Source organism: Triturus cristatus, chromosome 2_2, assembly GCF_964204655.1.
Source record: "Triturus cristatus chromosome 2_2, aTriCri1.1, whole genome shotgun sequence".
In the NCBI taxonomy this organism is placed as follows: domain Eukaryota; kingdom Metazoa; phylum Chordata; class Amphibia; order Caudata; family Salamandridae; genus Triturus; species Triturus cristatus.
In genome coordinates, this window is record NC_140582.1 from 292,891,750 (window position 1) to 292,914,647 (window position 22,898).

Sequence of the window (22,898 nt, forward strand, 5' to 3'; positions counted from 1 at the left end):
TCAGGTCAACGTAGTTGCATGGATCGTGCACGGTATACACACACCGGCACGTAGATACTCAATTTATGCCTATTTACAGTGCAGATCTGCTGGCATTGCACTACTACAAGAGACGCACATGTCCGATACGGAATTAGAGCGTCTGCACAGAAGATGGAGAGGCCAAGTGCACGGCACAAGCTACTCGGCCCATGTACAAGGTGTCCTCATCTGGGTGAGAGCTTGGATTCCGTTCACTAGTGAAGTTGTGCTAATTAACTCTGAAGGAAGATACACGTTAGTCATTCGCCGACTTAACGCCCAATTGATACTCCTCGGTTTTATCTATGCCCCGAATGTCAGCCAGCCATCCTTTTTAAAAAGCTTAACAAAGATACTAGCTAGATGGGACGGAATCCCCCAGCTCCTTGGAGGGGACTGCAACTCTGTTCTCAGCGTAGATTTAGACAGGTCGTTTCCGCCCCTGACCAGAACCACAGCGGTGTCCAATGCACAGGCTCTCACAGACTGGCTAACTTACTTGACACTAATAGATTTATGGCGCAACATAATCCCGACACCTGGGTCTACTCGTACTACTCGGCGGTACACAGACTGCACGTACCCCTAGATCGAATAGTGGGGTCCCCCGCACTGCTCCCCCTGGTCCACCGGATCGAATATTTAGGCCAGACACACTCTGACCACAATCCCCAAATACTGCAACTCACCTGGGAACCTGAACGCCCCCCTGCCCCCATGTGGAGACTCCAAGCCGCAGCACTAGAAGACCCAGCATTTCACTCATCACTAGGAACAGCGCTCCTTGAATAATTTGAGGTTAACGAAAATACAGCAGGACACGCACTAGTGGAATGGGAAGCCTTTAAAGTCACAACAAGGGGACACTATGACCTGGAACATAGGTAGGCAACTAACGTCCGACCTCAGTAAAATAGAAACGCAACTGTTTTGTATCACATTAGATGAGGAGGGCTTCCCCATCGCCTGGGGAAGCTATTCACAGAACACACTGAGCTGATAGAACGCCTTCGCTGTCACAACTATACCGGGCACACGGCCCACACTTACGCCACCGCTGATCGGGCGGACCGACTCCTGGCCTGGTTAATCCGCCAAGAACACACTCACAAACCAATAGGTGCACTGTGACCTAACACAGGGCTCCCAGTGCGCATGCAGCGCGACATTCACACAGCTATGACACAGCACTACACCCAGTTGTATCAATTCCAAACCTCTGTGATTCGCACACCCTAGCAGCATTCCTATACCGCATACAACTGCCTGAGGCGACGCCGGCGCATAACGAGATATTAAACAAGCAGATCTCACTAGAGGAGATCAAGGAGGCAATATCGTCCCTGGCCACGGGGAAGACCCGGGACCTGACGGGCTCCTTGCGGAATATTGCAAGGCGTACCAGGTATCACTAGTGACGCGACTGCACACCCTCTATGCAACCGCTGTAGAAGCGGGACAGCTCCCTGCTTCACTGTGAGAGGCACACCTGATATCACTGCCCAAACCACACAGGGACCCAATGGACATGGGCTCCTATAGGCCCCTCGCTCTAATCAACACCGATTATAAGCTGTTAGCAAAAGTCCTAGCGGACAGGCTAGCACAGGTGGTTCCCACCCTGGTCCATACGGACCAAAACGGCTTTGTGCCATCCCCGAAACACCTCACTCAACCTGCACAGCTTCTTTCAGGTTGCAGCTAATTCCACGTGCACATGGCCGAGAGCAGGCTGCCTCATTCTCAATCTTGAGAAAACCTTCGACTCTCTCGAATGGAACTATATGTTTGCAGGTCTTGAAAGATGCAAACTAGGCCCGCCTTCCTGAAGCTTACCCGCCTGCTCTACACAAACCCAGTGGTAAGGGTGAAGACAGGTCCATACATATCGGATATGGTCCCAGTGTGACGAGGGACGAGACTGGGCTGCCCATTGTCCCCCCTCCTCTTCGCACTTGTGATAGAGCCACTCGCAGAGTCAATAAGGACACAACTGCACGATGGCATACCGTTATGGCACACACAAAGTATCATTAGATGCCGATGACCTACTAGTCTATCTCAAGGACATCAATAACTTGCCGGAACGACTGGCCCAAATCCTTTGAGAATTTGCAGCCATATCAGGGCTGAATGTGAACGTCGACAAATCGAAACTATACACATTTGACGAAGGAAACCACGACCCAGGTCTTGTGCTCAACAGCGAAAGGGTGCAGTGGAGTGCAGACACATTCCGCTACCTAGGTATACGAATATATCGTCAGCCGCTGGATCTCTTTGACGGTAACCTGGGCAGGACACTAACAGCCATCAGATCCCAGATGCAATTCTGAAGCACACTCCCCCTCGCAGTTACAGGCAGAGTGGCACTGATGAAAATGGTGGCCCTGCCGAGGTTCCTGTACTACTTCACCAACTTGCCTATCTATGTACCCACCTCCTTCTTCGCCACTCTAGAAAAGATGGCCTGAGACTTCATATGGGGCCCCAGTCGACACAGGGTGGCGGTAAATAAATTGTACCTACCCACAGACCAGGGAGGCCTAGCAGCACCCTGTTTCGAACACTACTACCTGGCAGCCCAACTTCAATGGATCGCCAGATGGATGACAGATCGCCAACACGACGATACGACGACTACACGCCCACCGTACACGCTATCCCAGATCCTCAAGCTTTTCCATCATGGTGCGTTGACGCGACCTCCAGAACCCTTTATGTTGAACATGGCATACAAATGCTACAGAAGAAGCCTCTACATAACCCGAAGCACAACGCCCTATGCCCCAGCGCTCCAATTAGAAGGCGCTCCCAGGGGCCAAGCGGTACTCACACCCGCCGAGTTACAACACTGGCAAGAAGCGGGAATACAGACCTTAGGAGACCTATATCGTGACGGCTCCCTTGTGCCCTATGCAACACTGATAGAAGATGAGGGGCTCCTCACAGGGCAATTCCTCCTGCATCGATCATTGGTAGCTATGCTCAAGGTGAAATGGTGCGACCTTACCACCGAACGCACCTCACAATACAATACTTGCATGTCATGGGTCAGCACGCAGAAATAGGTTTAGACCCCCTTAGAGACAAGTGGGACATGATCTGGGCCGGCAATTCCGACAAAGAATGGGCGCTAGTGCTAGCAAGCCCAGTACAGATCCCCAGGAATATTAGATTCAGACAAATACAGAATTAGATTACACAGCGAGTGTATTTCATGCCAGCTAAAATCAACAGATATTTCCACTGTGCCGATTCCGCCTGTCCTAGATGCGCCACGCTAGATGAAGATCTTGTACACATGCTATGAAGTTGTTCCAGCCTCAGTTCATATTGGAGGGAGGTGGCGAACGCACTCCATAACTGCACCGAGAGAGACATACCCTTTGACTGGCCAGCGTACCTACTACACAAATTCCGTCAAACACGAAACACTAAGGTAACCTCCAGGTTCCTAGACCTGGGCATAGTGGCAGCCAAAAGGCTAATCACAAAGAAGTGGAAGGTGCCCGACCCACCACGCGTACAGGCTTGGAGGCACTAAACTTGCATGGGCCAGAGCATAAGGCATAGCGGTCCGGCGCGAAGAAACCATGGGCCTCAGGAAAATACCTAAACCTGCAAACTGAGATGCGTTCCTGACAGCGTTACAGCAGAGCGCAGATCCGCCAGATCAGACCCCACAAGCATCTGACCTGGTCGAGTGACACCGCGCGCGCGACCTGCACCTTCAAGCCACCCAAAGGTGCTTGACCTATCACCACCAGCTACACACTGGCGTTTTAGTGTGCGCACTTGCCAGGGGCCTATCTGCAGGGCAACAGGCGTAGGCGCAATAGGTGATACACGCACACACACACACAAGCAGACATGTGGGGACACTCCAACTCAGCTCCAAGTTTCATGTCCTACCCCCCCGGTTACTAAATACACTGCTCACCGTGGACGCCTAAGCAGTACTATTCTTAATAGGTTACTCATCACTTGATAAATATGATGACAATCCAGTTGTTTCGGACATGCGCTGTGAGTCTGGACAGGCGTAACTCACAAGCAGTACCAAGCAGTCATGCCTATTGCATAAACAATTTGTGATGTTGTAATCGCTACTAATATATGATGTAACAAAGTTGATGCCACTGAAAGTTAAAACACAATGTGTTACTTGTTGATGTCACCAATGGAAAAATCAATAAAAAAATATATATATATATTTAAATTACTTCCTTTGAGATAACGAAGGCAGGGAGGAACACATCCTTGCCATCATCTGTTGTATAAGCTGCAGCATAGCGGAAGCAGTAAATACTTGAATCTTAGTAAAAGTCCCCTGCGGCCTCGTCAGGTAGATGATATTTTTAGTATCTTTGGCTGGATGTCCAATGTATAAACATCTTTTTCTACCTGTGCTGAGATGCTCCTAGTTAATACAGTCAAAGTGTATTCCGAAGCTTTGCATGATCTCAAGTTTGCTCATCGGTGGGACCAGGCAACTCCTTGATTATCCAGCACATATATTTGGATTACCTCAAAATTAATTTGGTTGTAGTAGTAATAATACAGTGCATTTTCAAAACAGCCACAGGTATATGGAATTTTTGCCATTGACATTATACACTTCCCCCAGGTTTAACATCTTCCTTAATCTAATGTTTTTCAGCTATAATTTAATGAATGTTGTAATCCTTTTGGAAGGGTATAAGAATGGAGAGTACCTTGATTCCCTCTGTGGTGGGAATCATTGTGCGCATACTATTTTTAATAAAGTGATAAGGACAAGTAATACGCTAACATAAAATAACAAATGTTATTTCCATTTACTGCCCGAGTCATACTTACAGCTTCCAATGATTCTTTTCTTGTATTTAACAAATCCAGCTCCTGTTGGTGAACATCTAGCTCCTAGGAACAAATTAAAAACATATTTACAACAATGATAGAAAGCCATGCAAAAATAGGGTGAATAGTTCATGTGAGAGGATAGCTTAATGATTAGCAACATGAACATCCAGAATTCCCTCAGTATGTGTGTGGTCTAATGCGGCACAGGTCTCTATTGTTAAAGTCACTGCCATTTGAGAACTAGGAACGGTTTCACAGGTGTCACAGCTGTATTTGTCACAATTACACACAAAGCATTGTCTGGCTTACCCCTACGAGAGTGGTGATAATATGGGAGCACTATGGAAATGCAAAAAAATGGAATAGTTATATTGACATGAGTCTGTGTGACGTGAGCTGTGAAATCATCTGAGACTGTAGTACAGAAAACATATTGGGGGATACAAGTTAGTGTGTTTCATAAATGAAGGGCAGCCCATTTGTAGGAGGCTGGCTTAGTATATGGTGTATACTTATTGATGCACCTTTAACTAATCCAGACAACACTTATGGTGACTTTAGTGGCCTTTGATAACCATAGAAGGCTCTCAAAGTGGTCGCAGTGGAGAGCAGCCTTCAGGCTTATCTTGAACGAGTGTTAAGGAGTAGTTTCTTTTCTGTAACTCCAGTTCTGTAGTAGGGGTATCTCTGTGATAGTCATAATCTAGTGAATAGTTCCGCCCATGTGCGTGGACCCCGGAGCAATAAAAAAGAATCTCTTAAGGTGTCAAATCATGCAGACCTGCATCCACCTTTAAGAGAGAATTTAATTTAAAGACAGATAATGCAGCCTATACCCACAGGCTACACTGTCCAGTACTTCAACTAGAATTCCACCAACATCCACAAACAGCACTGCCTGCCCAGCTTTTCTCCACAAAAGAAAAAACCCTGCCTCTACCAGGAAAAGCCTCTGGAATGATAGAGAGGAAGGAATGGACAGACAAGCCCCATAGGCTGCCATTATGTGGCTGAGAACAGGATACTGTGCCTTTAAGAAAACTTTCCAGAACTTTCCCAGTATCCCAGAATGCACAGCAGGTCCCTTTTACTTTCAGTTCTTTTTGAAGGCGTAGCACGCCAGACCTGTAGCATTCCTCACATGAATAATTATCTCTCCACCGGGGAGGAGGGCGGGCGCTTATGACTATCACAGAGATACCCCTACTACAGAACTGGAGTTACAGAAAAGAAACTACTCCTTCTGTAGTAGGGGATCTCTGTGTATAGTCATAATCTAGTGAATAGAATGGCAAGCCCATCCCCACACAAAAAAGGCGGTGGAGACGATACAAGACAATACCACTACTGCGCGAACAGATTTCACAGCGAAGCCTGCCCAACCTGAGCATCAGCCCTGGCATCCGAGTCCAGACAATAATGCGCAGCAAAGGTATGGACCGACTTCCATGTGGCCGCCTTGCAGATTTCTGCAATTGGAACATTACGCAGCAAAGCAGTCGTGGCAGCTTTGCCCCTGGTGGAATGAGCCTTAGGTTTACCCCCTAAGGTCTTATTAGCCTTTTGATAACACAATTGTATGCAGGACACAATCCACCGAGAGATGGACTGCTTAGAGGTCGCGAGACCGGTCCTGACTGATCCATAATTAATAAACAATTGGTCTGACCTACGAATATCCTTGGTCTTATCAAGGTAAAACTTCAACACCCTCCAAACATCCAGGGAATGGAGAGACCTTTCCGCTGGCGAAGAGGGATTCTGAAAGAACGTAGGTAAAGTTATGGTCTGGTTGACATGAAAGTCAGAGATAACCTTAGGAAGAAATTTAGGGTGAGTACGGATAACAACCTTAGCAGCATGAAATACAGTATAAGATTCTTGAAAACATAATGCCTGAAGTTCACTCACCCTGCGGGCCGATGTAATGTCCACTAGGAACGCCGCCTTCCAGGATAGGTGCTGCAACGAAGCCTTGTGAATGGGTTCAAAAGGCTCCTTCATCAGTCTGGACAGCACCACATTCAAGTCCCAGGAAGGCGACGGAAGTCTGACAGGAGGAAACACTTTCTTCAAGCCTTCCAAGAAATCCTTGACCACAGGGATCTGAAAGAAGGAAGCCTGTGAAGGGCATTTCCTGTAAGCAGTCAAAGCAGCCAGATGAACCTTAATGGAATGGAAATTGAGGCCGGACTGCGCCAAATGTAAAAGATATGGAAGGATGACATCTTCCTTACATGTCGTAGGGTCAAAGCTCTTGGACTTGCACCAGATACAGAACCTCTTCCACTTGTAGGCATAGGACGTCCTAGTGGAAGGCTGTTTAGACTCCTTCAGTATGTCCATACAATCGTCTGGTAGATTCAAATGGCCATATTGCACTATCTCAGGAGCCATGCCGCCAAACTCAAAGACGAGAGGTTGGGGTGCACCATCCGCCCCCCGAACTTCGTGAGAAGGTCCGGCCTGCACGGCAGCCGTATGTGAGGAAGGAGCTACCGGTGAAGTAGGCCCGTGAACCACCACTGTCTGGGCCATTCCGGAGCAATCAGGATCATCCGAGCCCCTGACTGGGACAGTTTGATGAGCACCGCCGGAATCAGGGGAATGGGTGGAAAAGCGTACAGAAAGCTGTTCGACCAGTCGATCCATAGCGCATTCCCCAGCGTCCCCCGCTGGTAGTACCTGGATGCGAAGTCTTGGCATTTGCTGTTTTCGGCGGTGGCGAACAGATCTACGTCTGGAGTCCCCCACCTTGCGAAGACTTCTCCTAGTACTTCGTCGTTTATGACCCACTCGTGGTTTTCCTGAATCAGTCTGCTCAGTGCGTCCGCCTGAGCATTCTGCACCCCTGGCAGATGCGTGGCCGTTATCGTCAGTCCTCGGGCCAGAAGCCAGTGCCAGATCGCCTGCGCCTCCTGCGACAGAGTGCGCGATCTCGACCCCCCCTGCTTGTTGAGGTAATACATAGTGGTTGTATTGTCCGTCTGTATCAGCAGCGAGTTGGTTTGGAAGGACGGAAGGAAGGCCTTCAGTGCCAGGAAGACAGCTCTGAGTTCCAGGAAATTGATGTGGTACGTCGATTCCAACGGGGACCACTTTCCTTGAATCTGCAAGTCCCCGGAGTGCGCTCCCCAGCCTTGGAGAGACACATCCGTCACGACACTCTTCGTGGGAATGTCCTTGTGGAAGGGAACCCCCCTGAGGAGGTTTTCCGCCGAACACCACCACTTCAGAGACTGAAGAGCATGTAGAGACAGCCGTATCTTGTCGTCCCAAGAACCGGTCTTCTGATCCCACTGATCCTCCAAGCACTCCTGCAGTGGTCTCATGTGCAGCCGTGCGTGAGGCGTGAGGAAGATACAGGAGGCCATCGATCCCAGCAGCGAAGACACCTTCCTCACTGTCGTCGATGGAGCAGTCCTGAGGTCCTGAGCCTTCCGAAGGAGTGATAACCGTCTCACCTCTGAAGGAGACACGCTTGCTGACCGCGTATCGATGGAGGCTCCCAGGTACTGTATGCACTGGACCGGAGTCGGGACCGATTTGGACATGTTGACGTGTAACCCCAGCTTGTGCAAGAGAGCGCACGTCCACCGGAAGTGTTCTTGCGCTTCTGAGAAGGAGGAGGCCTTGATCAGACAATCGTCCAGATACGGGTAGACAAACACCTTGTTCCTCCGCAGGTGTGCCGCCACCACCGCCATGCACTTCGAGAAGGTCCTGGGCGCAGACTTTAGCCCGAATGGCAGTACTGTGTATTGATAGTGATTGGCGCCGACTAGGAATCGCAGGAACTTCCTGTGCTTCCGTGCGATGGGCACATGGAAGTACGCATCCTGTAGATCTATGGCACAGAGCCAGTCTCCCCGTTGCAGCTGAGGGTAAATCTGATGCAACGATAGCATGCGAAACTTCTCTCTGCATATCCATTTGTTTGCCTGTCGCAAATCCAGAATGGGCCTGAACTCGTTCTTGTCCTTCTTGCGAACGAGGAAGAACCGAGAGTACAGACCTCTTCCCCTTTGAGACAGAGGTACCTCTTCTACCGCCTTTTTTCTCAACAAGATGTCTGCCTCCGCCTGGAGCTCTCGCAGCTGAAACTGAGAGCTTACCGGCGGAATTGCTGGAGGCGGGCTGATAAACCGAAGACTGTATCCATTGCAAACAATATTCAGCACCCACTTGTCTTGAGTAATTTTTCTCCACTCTGCCGGAAAAAATTGAATGCTTCCCCCCACTGGAGTGGGTAACGGTTGCAGGGGAAGTAGTCGCTCAGGGCCGAGACCCGGCCGGGCCCTTGGTAGTAGTAGCGGCCTGCTGGCCTTCTTTACCCCTCTGGCGTTTCTGGAAGGGTTTCCGGGACTGCTGCTGTTGGTGCTGCTGCTGTCCCGAACCCTGCCCACGCCCTCTGCCCGTAGACCCAAACCGTCTCTAGAACGGGCGCTTCTTCTTCTCGGCCTTCTCCAACCCGACGACCGTCAGGGTCTACGCCTCCGCCTTCATGCGGGCCATCTCATCATCCGCATGTTTACCAAACAGGGTCTCCCCCGAGAAGGGCAGATTGGCTACTCTGTGCTGAGCCTCTGGCTTGAGTGACGTCAGGCGCAGCCAAGAGTGACGCCTCTGGTGGACGCCATGACAGTAGGAGTGCGCCGCTAACAAGGAGACATCCGCTGCCGCACTGATGACCTGGTTCGAAACCAGCATACCCTCTCGCACCGTTTCCAGGAAGTCCTCCTTCCTGTCCCGGGGCAGCAAGTCCGCATACTGTTGGAGGGACTCCCACAGGGCCCGGTCGTAACGTCCCAACAGTGCCCCCGCACTCGCCGCCTTCATGGTGGTAGACGCAGTCCCACACACCTTCCTGCCCGCCGAGTCCAGCCAGCGGCTTTCCTTGTCGGGCAGAACCGTCGATGAAGGTGCGGTCGCATGCTGTTTCCTCGCCGCCGTCACGATGACAGAGTCCGGCTTCGGGTCCATCCTTAAAAAAGCAGGGTCCGAGTCCGGGGCCCGATACTTTTTCAGGAGCCGTGAGGGGGCGGATTTTGTCACCGCTGGAGTGAGGAACAACTCCAACGCGGGCTCCACCAGTCCCGGCACTAGAGGCAGCAGGGGGCGAGACAGGTGTTTTTTGTGTAAAGTCTCGAATATCACGGACGTCACCGTGATTCCCAACTTGGCTGCCCCCCTCAGCAGCACCTCCTGGAAGGAGACTAGATCGTCCACAGGAGACACCCTAGTCCCCGGTGAGTCCGACAGCGTCGGTGAGAAATCCCTGGCCGAGGACCGTGTGCGTGACCTGGACCTGTGCCTCCTTTTTTTTTTTTTTTTTATATCTGTTTTTTATTGATTTTACACAACCAATCAAATAAACAACGAAACATGATACAATATCATAAGCATACGTGGCATAATGTCATACAGTCTCAGACAGCATAGTAGAATACACAGTTACGGTGTCGAAGCATCATGTGAGCAATTTAACCTTAGTAAGTAAATCTCCTGTTGCTAACCAATGCGAGTGCTGCCAGCTTTCGGTCCCTCGTCCCGTGCCCAACTACAGCCTACCCTGAGTACTCGAAGCTATCAACGCACATTACAATGCCAATAACCCAAACAAAATATAAAGAAAAAACTGTAACCCCCCCGCCCTCCCCTCCCCGCATGTCCGGCACCAGTAGCACTAGTAGCCTGTACACACTCCCGCTATTGGACACATGCGCAGTCCAGTCCCACGGCTGACTTAGTCACATTGCGCCGTCTTGTGAATCATACAGGGTGACTACCCATGGATAATGTGAGGAGCCCCCGTGGCATACAATCGTGGTCCAGTCCCTCAAACCAACCACCACAATACACCCTAACAGGAGAATATATCTATAGCAACAAAGTCCTCCAGCATTGCATTCCAGCTGGACCTGTGCCTCCTATGGCGCCGTCCTGAAGTCGACGACGACGACCTCCTATGGCTCCGCGACCTTCTCCTCCTGACGGAGCGGGAGCGCGACCTCCTCGGCTTCGGCCTGTCCGCCGGTCTAGCCGGGCCCGGCGACCGTGGATGTCGCGGCCTCGGCGTCCCCTGCGGCGGAGTCGGATACCTGTGCAGGGAGACCGAACTCGGTGGAACTGCAGGCGGCCCCAACGGAGTGCGAGGTGGTATAGACCACTGAGGGGGAGGTGGAGGTGGTGACACAGGTGGTGGTGGCGGTGGTGGTGGTGGTGGTGGTGGTGGCGGTAGAGGAGGAGTCGGCGGTCGTGGTGGTGGTGGCGGAGGTGGCGATGGCGTAGGGTTCCGAGGGGGTGTATACACCACGGAGTACCCCGATCCCGGCGACTCCGTTACCCTCTTACTCCTGGCGTCAGGGCTCCCCCTGCGCCGTCTCAACGTCGACCGCCTCCTCGACGTCGATCGTCTTCTCGACATCGGCCGCCTCCTCGACGGCGACCGCCGCCTCAACGTCGATCTCCTCGACGTCGATCGTCTTGTCGACGTCGATCGTCTTCTCGACGTCGATCGTCTTCTCAACGTCGATCGTCTTGACGTCGATCTCCTCGACGGCAATCGTCTTGACGTCGATCGTCTTGACGTCGATCTCCGAGACGTCGATCTGCGTGACGTCGATCGCCTCGACGGCGACCGTCGTCTCTTCGCCGACGGCGAGCGGCGCTCTCCCCTTGACGGCGAGCGCCGACGCCGGGCCTGATCTCGCCGCCGATGGCTCGACGGCGACGTCGACGGCGTCATCGCAGAAGATGGCGATGTCGTCGACGGTGGCCTGTTCAGCTCCTTCGACGTCGATCGTCGACGCCGCTTCTCCCCAGAGCCCTGGGGAGATGGCGAACAGACCGTAGTCATCCCCCTCGACGCCGCCGTCGACACCCTCGACGTCGACGGGGAGTGGGGACGCTTGCTGGTCTTCCTGCCCCTGGGGAGCCCCCCAGAGGCCTCAGCATGGGCAGAATCAGCCCCTCCAGACCCACCTCGTGCCTTCAGTTATCTGTCCTCCAGGACCTGGAGCCTGATCTTCATCCTCTCTCTCAGGGTCCTGGCTGAAAAAGAGCGGCAAATCTCACACTCCTCAGGCACGTGGGACTGGGGAAGGCAGACGATGCACACCCTGTGTGGGTCTGACTTAGCCTTTTTCCTTCCACAATCAGGACACTTGTCGAAGAAGCCAGTCATGCTGACAACCCAGAAGGAAAGGACTTTACTAACACTTCTAAATCACTTGAAAAGTAACAAATAACCCTTGAAAAGGGAGAGCTCAATGCTCCAGGGTCCTGCTAGCAGGAGCCGGAAAAAAGAACTGAAAGTAAAAGGGACCTGCTGTGCATTCTGGGATACTGGGAAAGTTCTGGAAAGTTTTCTTAAAGGCACAGTATCCTGTTCTCAGCCACATAATGGCAGCCTATGGGGCTTGTCTGTCCATTCCTTCCTCTCTATCATTCCAGAGGCTTTTCCTGGTAGAGGCAGGGTTTTTTCCTTTGTGGAGAAAAGCTGGGCAGGCAGTGCTGTTTGTGGATGTTGGTGGAATTCTAGTTGAAGTACTGAACAGTGTAGCCCGTGGGTATAGGCTGCATTATCTGTCTTTAAATTAAATTCTCTCTTAAAGGTGGATGCAGGTCTGCATGATTTGACACCTTAAGAGATTCTTTTTTATTGCTCCGGGGTCCACGCACATGGGCGGGACTATTCACTAGATTATGACTATACACAGAGATCCCCTACTACAGAAGCAGCTTGTTTTACCAGTTTAATCATGTAATGTAGGTTAAACGAAAAAGAACAACACAGTGTTTATATAAAAAAACTTCCACTTATTACACAACAATACCTAGCACATTGGTATATTTCCTATCCGGAGATATCAACACAAATACACAACAATACTTAAATTGCAATAAGGTAAATAGCACAAAAAACAGTGGTCTCCAGGGGGAGATCAAACCATATATTAGGAAAGTGGAATGTGAACTGCAAAGGAGGAAGGGACTTGGGCCAGAAGACCCAGAGGAGCTGGGGACACAAAGAACCACCTAAATTAAATACCCAGGAACCTCACGGAGGATGTATGCAGAGTGGGAACACAGCCACGTGCCCAATGGAAGTCAATGGAGAAGTCACGGCTGCAGTTTTGCAGAAGACGGACCCTTCCCAGAGAACCCCGAAGAATTCCCTTGGAGGACGCAAGGTTGGAAAGCCACCCCACCCGTGGACGCCCCGGAGACCACGTTACCTACACCAGGGAGGCCAGGTGCATAGGGGTGAATAGACGTCGGAAACCTCCGTAGACGACAATGGAAGACTTGGAGAAAAGTGTCTCTGGAGAAGAAGGTGAAGAAGTCCGGTAGAATCCAAGGGTTGATTCTGGAAGTAAAGAATCTGCAAGCAGAGGGGACAGAATCTAAGCCAATCAGGAGTGACGCAGAGGTACAGAAAAGCAATGCCCACCGATGTTGGACAGTTCAGACGAGTTGACGGTGACCTTGTTGCTGCAGCTGTGAGGGCCAGGCAACGCTGAGGAAGACCGCAAGACGTGCACGAGCTGTCCCATGTCAGATGTCCGTGACCAGGGGCTAAGTGTCCGGCGGGAGCACCAACAAGCCTTGGTAGCCGCAACTGGTATGGAGAACGAAGAAGGAACAACGTTGGGACCAGCAAGGTCCAAGGGACTCACCAACAGCAGGAGAGTCAGAGCAGGCCCTGAGCAAGTAGGGGCGCTCATTGAAGCATGAGAAGACCCTCAGGAGTACAAACAGGCAAAGACACAGGAGTCACAAGAGGACCTCAAGCAGCTCATCAAGAAGGAGGGCCCATGGCGCAGAGGATGCAGTGAAGATGCTGTACTTGGCATGAAGAGATGCTGGAGCTTCTTGTAGGCCAAAGATCTCTGTAGTGCACTGCCAACAAGTCTTGGCAACAGGAAGTCGACGCAGTGCACAGGGGCTCGGTCCCAGCAGTTCAGACGAGGTATACTGGCCTCAAAATAGCAGAAATGGCAGGTCAGGCCTTGAAGGAGTTGCAAGACCACTACCACTCATATTGCTGAGTCTTTCGAAGTCCGGCAGACCTGTCAGCTTAGTTACAGTGCCTGCAGATGTAGGAGAGTGACTCCTTCACTTCCAGACTTTGGGTGTCCTTTATGCCCACAGGTCTTGTGAAGATCCTGGAAGAAGCTCAGACACAGACGACGAAGAAGACTTGCAGAACATTGAGTCCAGGAGCAGCAAGAGTCTTCCTTGATGCAGTCTCGGTTCCAGGCAAAGTCCAAGTGTCCAGACGGTCGAAAAGTGACGTGGTTTCAGGCTTGAGTCTTGTCCCACGACGAATCTAAGGAACTAAACACAGGTAAACCCTTAGGTACGCTAGGGAAAGGGTTGGAACGACTCAGGGGTCCCTTCCAGAGGAGGGGATGGACAGAGGGGAGGATACTCCAATGTCCTCTGTCCAGTTTCACGCCAGAGTGGGAGCCAAGGGTTCTCTGAACTGGCTCAAACTGGAGTATGCAAGAAGGGCACCAAATGTGCCCTTCAAAGTAGTCTGGTGGCGATGGCAAGCTCCCTCACCACAGCCTAATACACTAAGTCCTGTCTGGGAGGTGGTCACACCTCCCTGCGGCTGGAAACAGATTGTTTTACCTTCCCCTCCTCAAGCTTGGCTCAGCAGCAGGAGGGCAGAATCGGGTCTGTAGTCTGCAGCAGCACTAGCTTGCTGTCAGACCCTGACAGGCTGTTAATGGTAGTACAGTGGGGCAATAGTGGCTCGCCGAGGGAGTGCTACGGGCGGTGGAGCGACAGGGTGGGGGGGTACTGGAGTCCGACATATGACGGACAGGAGTACGGTAAGTAATTAAATAAATAAAACTATTTACCTTGCGCGCGCTGCATTGCCAACTCGGTGTTGGGGTATGATTCTAACACGTTTGATACCAAACATGACAGGGTTCGGTACAGCCACTATACAGTTAAACATCTCGCAATGACTGATGTCCACTATATGTATTAAAATGGCTGACCTCACTTATAAAGCCTGGAGAATCGACTCTAGGGTTTGTAGGGGTGTCCTGCTCATGCAGGGGCACCCTCACACTTATAACCAAGCACCCTGACCTCAGGACTGAAGAGCCTGCCATAGGGGTGACTTATAGGTTTAATGTGCAGTGACCCCAGATATAAGGAAACCTATATCTGTGGTGAGAGGTGCCAGCACCAACTCACACAGTTTAAGTTGACTCCCATGGGTGGCACAATACATGCTGCAGCCCATGGGAGCCCCCTGGTGTACCTATGCCCTGGTACCTTAGTACCATATACTAAGGACTTACAAGGGGATGCCAGTAGCCAATTGTAGATGTACAAAAGTACTTACCAGGGTCAATTTAGAGAGAAAGCACAGTGACTGGGGTCCTGATTAGCAGGATCCCAGTCAGACTAGGTCAAAAACACACAACCATGCTAGAAGGATCCTACCTTCCTACCCATCTATACCGGAAAGCATCCCAAAAGTCTCCAATGCTCGAGGGAATCATGGTTTACAGCTGTGCTTAGTTTGAAGCACGAAGAGGTAGAGCCTGATGGAGCTCTGCAAGATAACACCCTTCTTTGACCCAGTTGACACAACTGGGAATGACTGGTAAAAGTTATAAAAGAAATTCCTAACATTTTGCCAACAAAACAATTTTTTTTTTTTTTTAAATCGATTAGATGTACAACATTTTTTTTAAAGTTAGCGATGGGCTGAAAAACCTTTCGTATATTTTTCACACTAATACGCTTTCCTTTATGCTACAAAAATGGAAAACTGTCAGTTATTGAAACACTTTTATTAACAAATTTCAACTCATTTTCAAGTAAAAAACGTATTAATCACCCAATTAACAATTACAGCTTTCTATATATATTATAAACAGCCATCTAAAAACTACTGTATATTCTTTAAAAACCCCTTTCCAAAATGTGACCAAATGTTTTGAAGCGCAAGGGTTATGTTAAAGTCATAAACTACAGCTAATGTTGATAATTTCCCACAAATTGTACCCATCTTCTTGGAATTGTCTGGTGTTGTATGTGCTACTTAAAAATATTTTGGGTCTTATCATTTCACCTCAAGGCTGTCAATGGAGCAAAAATACTTTTAAATAAACTGTTTCCCCTGAAAAGGGTACAAAAATCCTAAATATGTTTTAGTTTCTCTTATTTTTCTAAACTAAAACTATACTGATAATATTTTAAAATTAGAAAAAAACTTGGAATTTCACCCCTGTCTCATACCCTGGAAAAGAGAAGTTAGTTGAAATGATTTTTGGCTGATTATGCTGAAAAATTAAACAATCTAAACTTAAATTGAAAGATGAAGAAGAGAGCACCATTTTTCTTTTTAATAATTCAAAAGGTTTGTATATTTTCCTCCTCAGAATTCCTTCCTCCCCCACGGGCAACAAAAATATAACTTTTAAATTCATCAATTAACATTTTTCACTTATTTTGCTCAAAAATTAAACAGTCAAAATATTATCTGAATTTTAAAGTTGTATGTCTTGTTTATAAGTCCAAATATCTGCTCTGGACCCACTAATCCCCAAGTCTGTATTCACTGCTTGTGAGAAGTTGGCCTGATGTATGATGTCACTAGTTCTAGTGTACACCTTATATCAGTCCAAATACCCTTATGGTGATTGGTTGTAAAGTCAACCTTATAGACCAGCTATCCTAGTGGTAGCCTGGACAAGAGCAGTCTTAGGCTAAACTCTGAATGGCATGTGAAGCCAGCTGTGATACCATATATAATCCCTTGAATACCAAATGAAAGGACACCACAACAGATATATATATAAAATAAAGTGTATTTATTCTAAGCAAACCCTCAGCACTCTTTATGAGATTAGAGGTAAGTACAACACAGTCTTATTTATGCATACATTAAGTCACACAGGTAAGTAATACAGTTAGGCCCTAGGGGCCACGCAAACCATATACTAAGTAAGTGGTATAAGAACCACTGTCACGGAAATAGAATAGGCCTAGGCCTAGGGAATCGCTGGGGCTACACTACACTAGCGTTAGGTAGGAAGTGGGAGGCCCACGGGATTCGTGTGCAGAGTGGAAACACTCACGCGTAATGCGTAAAAGTCAATAGCAATAGTACAGTTTAGAAAACGGTAGATTTAGGACACTTCCGGAGTAGCTAGGAAGTTGAGACTTGAAAACTAGACACTAGGATAGTCACTATCCTGATGAGCACCGGAGTACCCAAGTTACCTAGCCCACAGGCTGCGGGTGCATAGGGGTGAAGATGCGTCGTTTTCGTCGTCGACTCCTATGGATGCCTGAAGAAAGATGCTGACAGGCAGTCAGGGAAGAGTGTCCGGTGGATCCCAAGGCTGGGATCTAGAAGAGAAGAAACCTGCAAGCAGAAGGGACAGAGTCAAGGTCACTAGCCAGTGACCACGTGGAACCAGGAAGGAACCAGGCGATGTCGTGAAGATTGCAGGTGAAGGTGAAGCTTGTCGCTGCAGCCAGGAGGACCAGGAAGCGTCGAGGACGACCAGGACCAGGAGGCGAGCTGTCCCACGAAGGCTCTTGCTGTCGGCGGCGGCGGCGAAGTTGGACTAGGACTCACCAAGCCTTGGCAAGCGGAACCCACGAAGAACGAAGGACTTGCTTCTGGTGCAGACCAGGAAGGTCTGGGGTGCTTCTTCTTTGCAGAGAAGCGGGAGCCAGTCTGGAGGAGCCAAACCAGCAGTGAAGATTTCAGGGAGCGTCGTCACAGAGGCCACTAGCCAGCGGGCAAGCAACCGGACAGACGAGGCAAGCAGGAAAATGCTGAAGGGCCCCACGCAGGACTCGTGGAGTGTGGGGGGCTGATCTTCGGTGCAGATGGTGCTTGGGGTTGGGGCTTCTCAATCCCCGGTGCACAACTTCGAGGGTACCTCAGAAGCTGCGCTGTAAGTTACTAGCCACTTTTTCCAGGTAGCCGGTCCCACGTCGCTCGTCGCCTCCACGGATCTCAGCTCTGCTGCAGATGTGGATGAGGGTCGGAGAAGTCTGGAAGTCAAGGCTCTGGTCGGGCTCTGCAGTCGGTTCCTCGTAGAACGTGGGCAAAGCAAAGGGTAGTCTCTTGATGGTGCCTGTTTGCACAGGGTAGCCACTCCTTGGCTACAAGGGAGATTCTTCAGTCTTCTTCTTTCGTCGAATGTCGAAGGTCCAGAGTTTCTGTTCAGTTTTGCAGGTTCAGGATAATCTAAAGTCTTGAGGCCCAACTCCCACTCTTATACTAATCTGGGGGGCTGGGATACCTGCTAGGTCACGCCTTATGGGTGGGACCTGGGAGGGGGTGGTTACACCCACTTCCCTTTGTCCAGTTTCGCGCCAGAGCTGGGGCTGGAGTGCCCCAGCGCCGGTTTGAACTGGACTATGCAAGGAACACCTTGTGTGCCCCAGGCATGTCTCATTCCTTTCAGCCCACCCTGCCCCAATACACTAAAGGCTGTCTGGGGAGGTGCTAGCACCTCCCCAAGCAGGAAACCTATTGTCCAGGCCTCCCTGGCTGGGATCACTCCCAGCAGCAGGAGGTCAGACTTGTGTCTGTGGCAGCAGCATCCATTTTGTGATGCTGAGGCTTTGGTTAGAGTTAAACAGCAAAGTAGGATTTTAACATGTCTCTCCCTCTAGAAGGGAGGGATAATATCCTCATCACCAGAAATGGCATGGGGGTATTATTCCAAAGTGTTAGACACCTTACACGACATGTTTTGATAAAGCCAAACCATAGTTACCATAACCGTTTAAGATTATAAGGCACTTTAAGAGTATATGGTAGGCTATATCATAGAACAGCTATAAGGACATGGTTCCGAAAGCTGCAGACAGGCTCAGCTCATGCTAGAGCACCATCTCACATGTTACCAAGCACTCTGCCTCCAGGATTGTTAAGGCCTGCCATAGGAGTGACTGATAGGTACACATGTGTCTATATATAAGGGTAGATATAGGCATACTATATCTAAGCAAGGGGTGATTACACGACCTTGCCCCAGCTGAGTGATCAGCCAGTTGTGTCTGATTGGAAGGCCAGACCGGGGGTGGCATAATACATGCTGCAGCCCCTGGGAGGCCTAGGGTACACCTATGCCCTGGGTACCTAGGGTACACTGTACAGGGTCCAATAAGGTGATCCTTACCAATTGGGAATGTACCTAGGGTACATGGAGTCCATTTTAAAGAGAGAGCAGACAGCCTGAGACCCTGAATGGCAGGATCTCAGGCCAACTAAGTCGGAAAACCAGCTAGACACTAGGCAAAAAGTTGGGGGTAACCATAGTCAGATATCCACCTTCCTACACTGCTGCTCTTTGAAACTCTTAGGTATAAACAAGTAGTAGTTTATCAGTACCGGCTGGCACTCCTCTAGATTGGTAAGATCCTCAATTACCATTATATCAGTTACACTAAGTAAATTTCGAGAGTGTATGGTATTGCACATATATAATATGTGCTTCTGTATATGTTGATAGAATCAGTAATATACAACTCAGATTATAAGGTATGAAGATATGCTTATTTTTTTCTTTTTCGTGGCTTGATAACATCAAATCATTCCATAATAATATAACATTAACATGGTTCAGCCAACACATGTTTTGCCCTACCGGCTTGTTAGCCCAGGGTTTTCTCAAAGCTGAAAGATGAATTGTAAAAAAAGTCAAAATATATTTACATTGTATACAGAGTAAAGTTTAAAAATATTTATTCAGTAATAAACCATAAAAGATCATAAAACAGCAAAAAATAAATAACATAAAATCAGCACTTACTAAAATGCTTGACATAATACGTTTAAAAATGTAACCTTCTAAAAATCACGGATTGCCTTACAGAAAAAATTACAGCGTAACATATCTCTTTTGTTTGTACCTTAGCAAAAACAGCAGGGCAATAGCTAAAGCAATTTTCCTTGAATACTAGCCTGAGGGAGAATGCCCTAACCTCTTCATAAACTTTACAATAAAACATAATGCAAAGTGCTTTGGTGCAAGTACTATCACATGGACATAAAGGAAGATCCCTAGACCAGACACCTATCTTAGGGAACACACCCTGAAAGGGCACTGTGTTCAACTGAAATGAGTTAACATATAACTATGTTGGGCATTAATAATGGCTGATAAATAAAACTGCAAACCTTTTGTGTTAAATAATGCAGAATTAGGGACATGTATTAGTTTACACACTTCCCTCTGTGTACGCTTTTCTTCACAAAGATTAAAAAATAGATTTTTAGGATACATTTTAGTGATGGAATGCAAAGAATCAGTTATTAAAAATATTCACATTTTGCTTTATAAACTAGAGCCAACACAAAGTTTTTGTCCTAATTTACTCTCAAATCTAAATAAAGACTCCACAGAACTGATGAGTTGCCATTTCCTAATCTCTCTCTGATTAACCCAATTTGCAGCCACATCAAATTGAATTCCCAGATAAGCAAAGGAACTTACTTTTCAGATTTCTTTTAACCAATACAGTATAAAAGTGAGCCTTGTTTGACCTACGGCCGCATCATGGTGAAGATTTTATTGAAATTGGCTTTTAAATTAAGTTCTCCCATAAATGTTGTCAAGGCATCTAGCAATCTTTGAAGGCCATTAACGGTCCTACTCATCAATACTGCATTGTTGGTATAAAGAAAAGTAGGGACTGGATGGTTACCTACTAGGGGCCTGTCCTGTCCGTTTAGTACCAGATGTCTCTCTAATTCATTATTATATAAATTAAAAAGCAAGCATGCCAATACACAACCCTGTCTGGCACCCCTTCCAATCCTGAATGAATTTGTATATTCCCCATTCGGCTCGTACCTCACCGTGGCCGAGGCATAGGAATAAAATTGTTGAAAGAAGAAACCTATAGAATCATCTATCCCTAAACCTAACATAATAGACCAGAGCTTAGAGGGTTAACAGAGTGACAGGCACTGGTGAAATTCATAAAACCAACCATCAATGCTCAACTTTTTGCCAATTAATACTCCCCCACTAAAAGATGTAAATGTAAAGACTGTTCCACCATACCCAGGGGTTTATTAAAACCATACAGGATCTATGTTAAAATGTTGTTCCGCTCTGGCCATCATCTCCTTTTGTTTACTTTGTTCGCCCTAAGTTGGCAGGGTATGCCCAGTTGTGGGTTCCTTGCTCACTTTGCCACTGGATTCAAGCTAGCCTGGCTGATGAAGGGTGTTACAAAGAAACCTGTCCCAGGATGCTTGTTTCCGGTTCAGGGAAGTCCTGGCTTGGCAGTTCGGGGTGGACTGTTCCCATGAGGCACAGGGTAAAGACTGATTTGCATATAGCTGGGTCTGAACTGAGGTGGCGAAGTGAGCTATAGCATGATGATGGATTCAACCCAGATCTGTGATTGGGGGTGAGTGTCTGAAAAGTTTCAGCGCTCCGTCCATCATCTCCTTGTGTTTGCTTTGTTCGCCCTAGGTTGGCTGGGTATTCCCAGACATGGGTCCCTTGTTCACTTTGCCACTGGATTCAAGCTAGCCTGGCTGATAAAGGGTGTTACCCAGAAACCTGTCCCAGGATGCTTGTTTCCGGTTCAGGGAAGACCTGGCTTGGCAGTTCGGGATGGACTGTTCCCATGAGGCACAGGGTCAAGACTGATTTGCATATAGCTGGGTCTGAACAGAGGTGGCGAAGTGACCTAAAGAATGATGATGCATTCAACCCAGATCTGTGACTGGGGGTGAGTGTCTGAAAAGTTTCAGCGCTCCGTCCATCATCTCCTTGTGTTTAAAATGTTCTCATCAGCCCAATTTACCAACCTGGCTGAAAGAATGCACGCTACCACTTTCACCATGGAAGTCAGAAGCATTATTGAACAGTAGGACTTAGGGTCTTCTCTATTTCCTTTTTAGGTCTCGCCTAGACAGCGCTTGTGCCGTCTCTTCGAGACATACTGCATCTAAGATACAGACTTTAAAAAAAAATGGTTAGTTACCTGTACACTGTGGTTCTCCAGTACTGATATCTTTCATAGATTCACATGCTTGAATCTTCCTCGTCGTCATGGAGGGAGTCTCACGGTATTAGAAATATAGTAGTAAAAAGAAAAACTCCATGAAAACCAATACAAATACATTACACTTTGGTAACCCATCACCATCATTATATGGTCCAAAAGTCAGCCAATGAGAAGCCAGCCCTGATATCACACTCCCCTGCAGAGCCACCATACCTCAGATTTCCAGCACCAGTGTGAGCCAAGGATAGTTATCATGAGGTAAAAGTGGTCTACCGTACAAAACGGGGAGGTGGGTTGGCCATATGTGAATCTATGAAAGATATGAATACTGGAGAACCACAGTGTACAGGTAAATAACTTGTTTTTTCTCCAGCATTGAATCTTTCATAGATTCACATGCTTGAATCAGAATAGAAAGCAGTATCTCATCCATGAAAAGCGTTTTAAGGGTAAGACCCCTTTTTCCTTACAGTTTAAATAGTACACTTTCCAATACAATGGGATCTTCTAGCTCACTTACTGGAATTGTGTGTCTCAGGATGCTTAAAATAGCAAAGATCACATAAACATATAAAATATTGTGAAGAAAAAATAGTATCATGCATTACTTGTATACAAGTATATATCCTTTCAAAAATAGAAAGTACCTTAAATAAACAGCGGCAAAGTACAACCTGTCCCACCGCTGAATCTCCTTTCCATGCTGTGTCCAGACAGTAGTGCCTGGTGAATGTATGGATATTTGACCATGTTGCCGCTCTGCAAATGTCTGGGAGCGATACTCCCGCAGAAGTAGCCATCTTCCTTGTCAATGTGCTTTAAACTTTGAAGTTAAAGGCCTTCCAGCCTTCTCATGACGGATATCTTCTGCTATTGCATTCTATCTGGAAATACTACTTCTGGATAAAGCCAACCCCTTCCTGGGAGTAGCAAAAACAATTAACAGTTGATTTGACTTGCTAAAAGATTTTGTCTGTAAAAATAAAATATTAAGCATCTTC

The 22,898-nt window shown here is 48.3% G+C and overlaps 1 protein-coding gene across 1 annotated transcript in view; it reads right to left on the minus strand.

Annotated features, from left to right (window-relative positions):
- The window catches only part of IFT74 (intraflagellar transport 74), a 508,298-nt gene that overhangs the window by 215,562 nt on the left and 269,838 nt on the right, over nt 1-22,898 (minus strand). Inside the window, exon 10 of the mRNA XM_085641333.1 lies at nt 4,864-4,926. Within this exon, the coding sequence (XP_085497459.1) occupies nt 4,864-4,926 (63 nt within the window). The remainder of the gene's footprint in view (nt 1-4,863; nt 4,927-22,898) is intronic.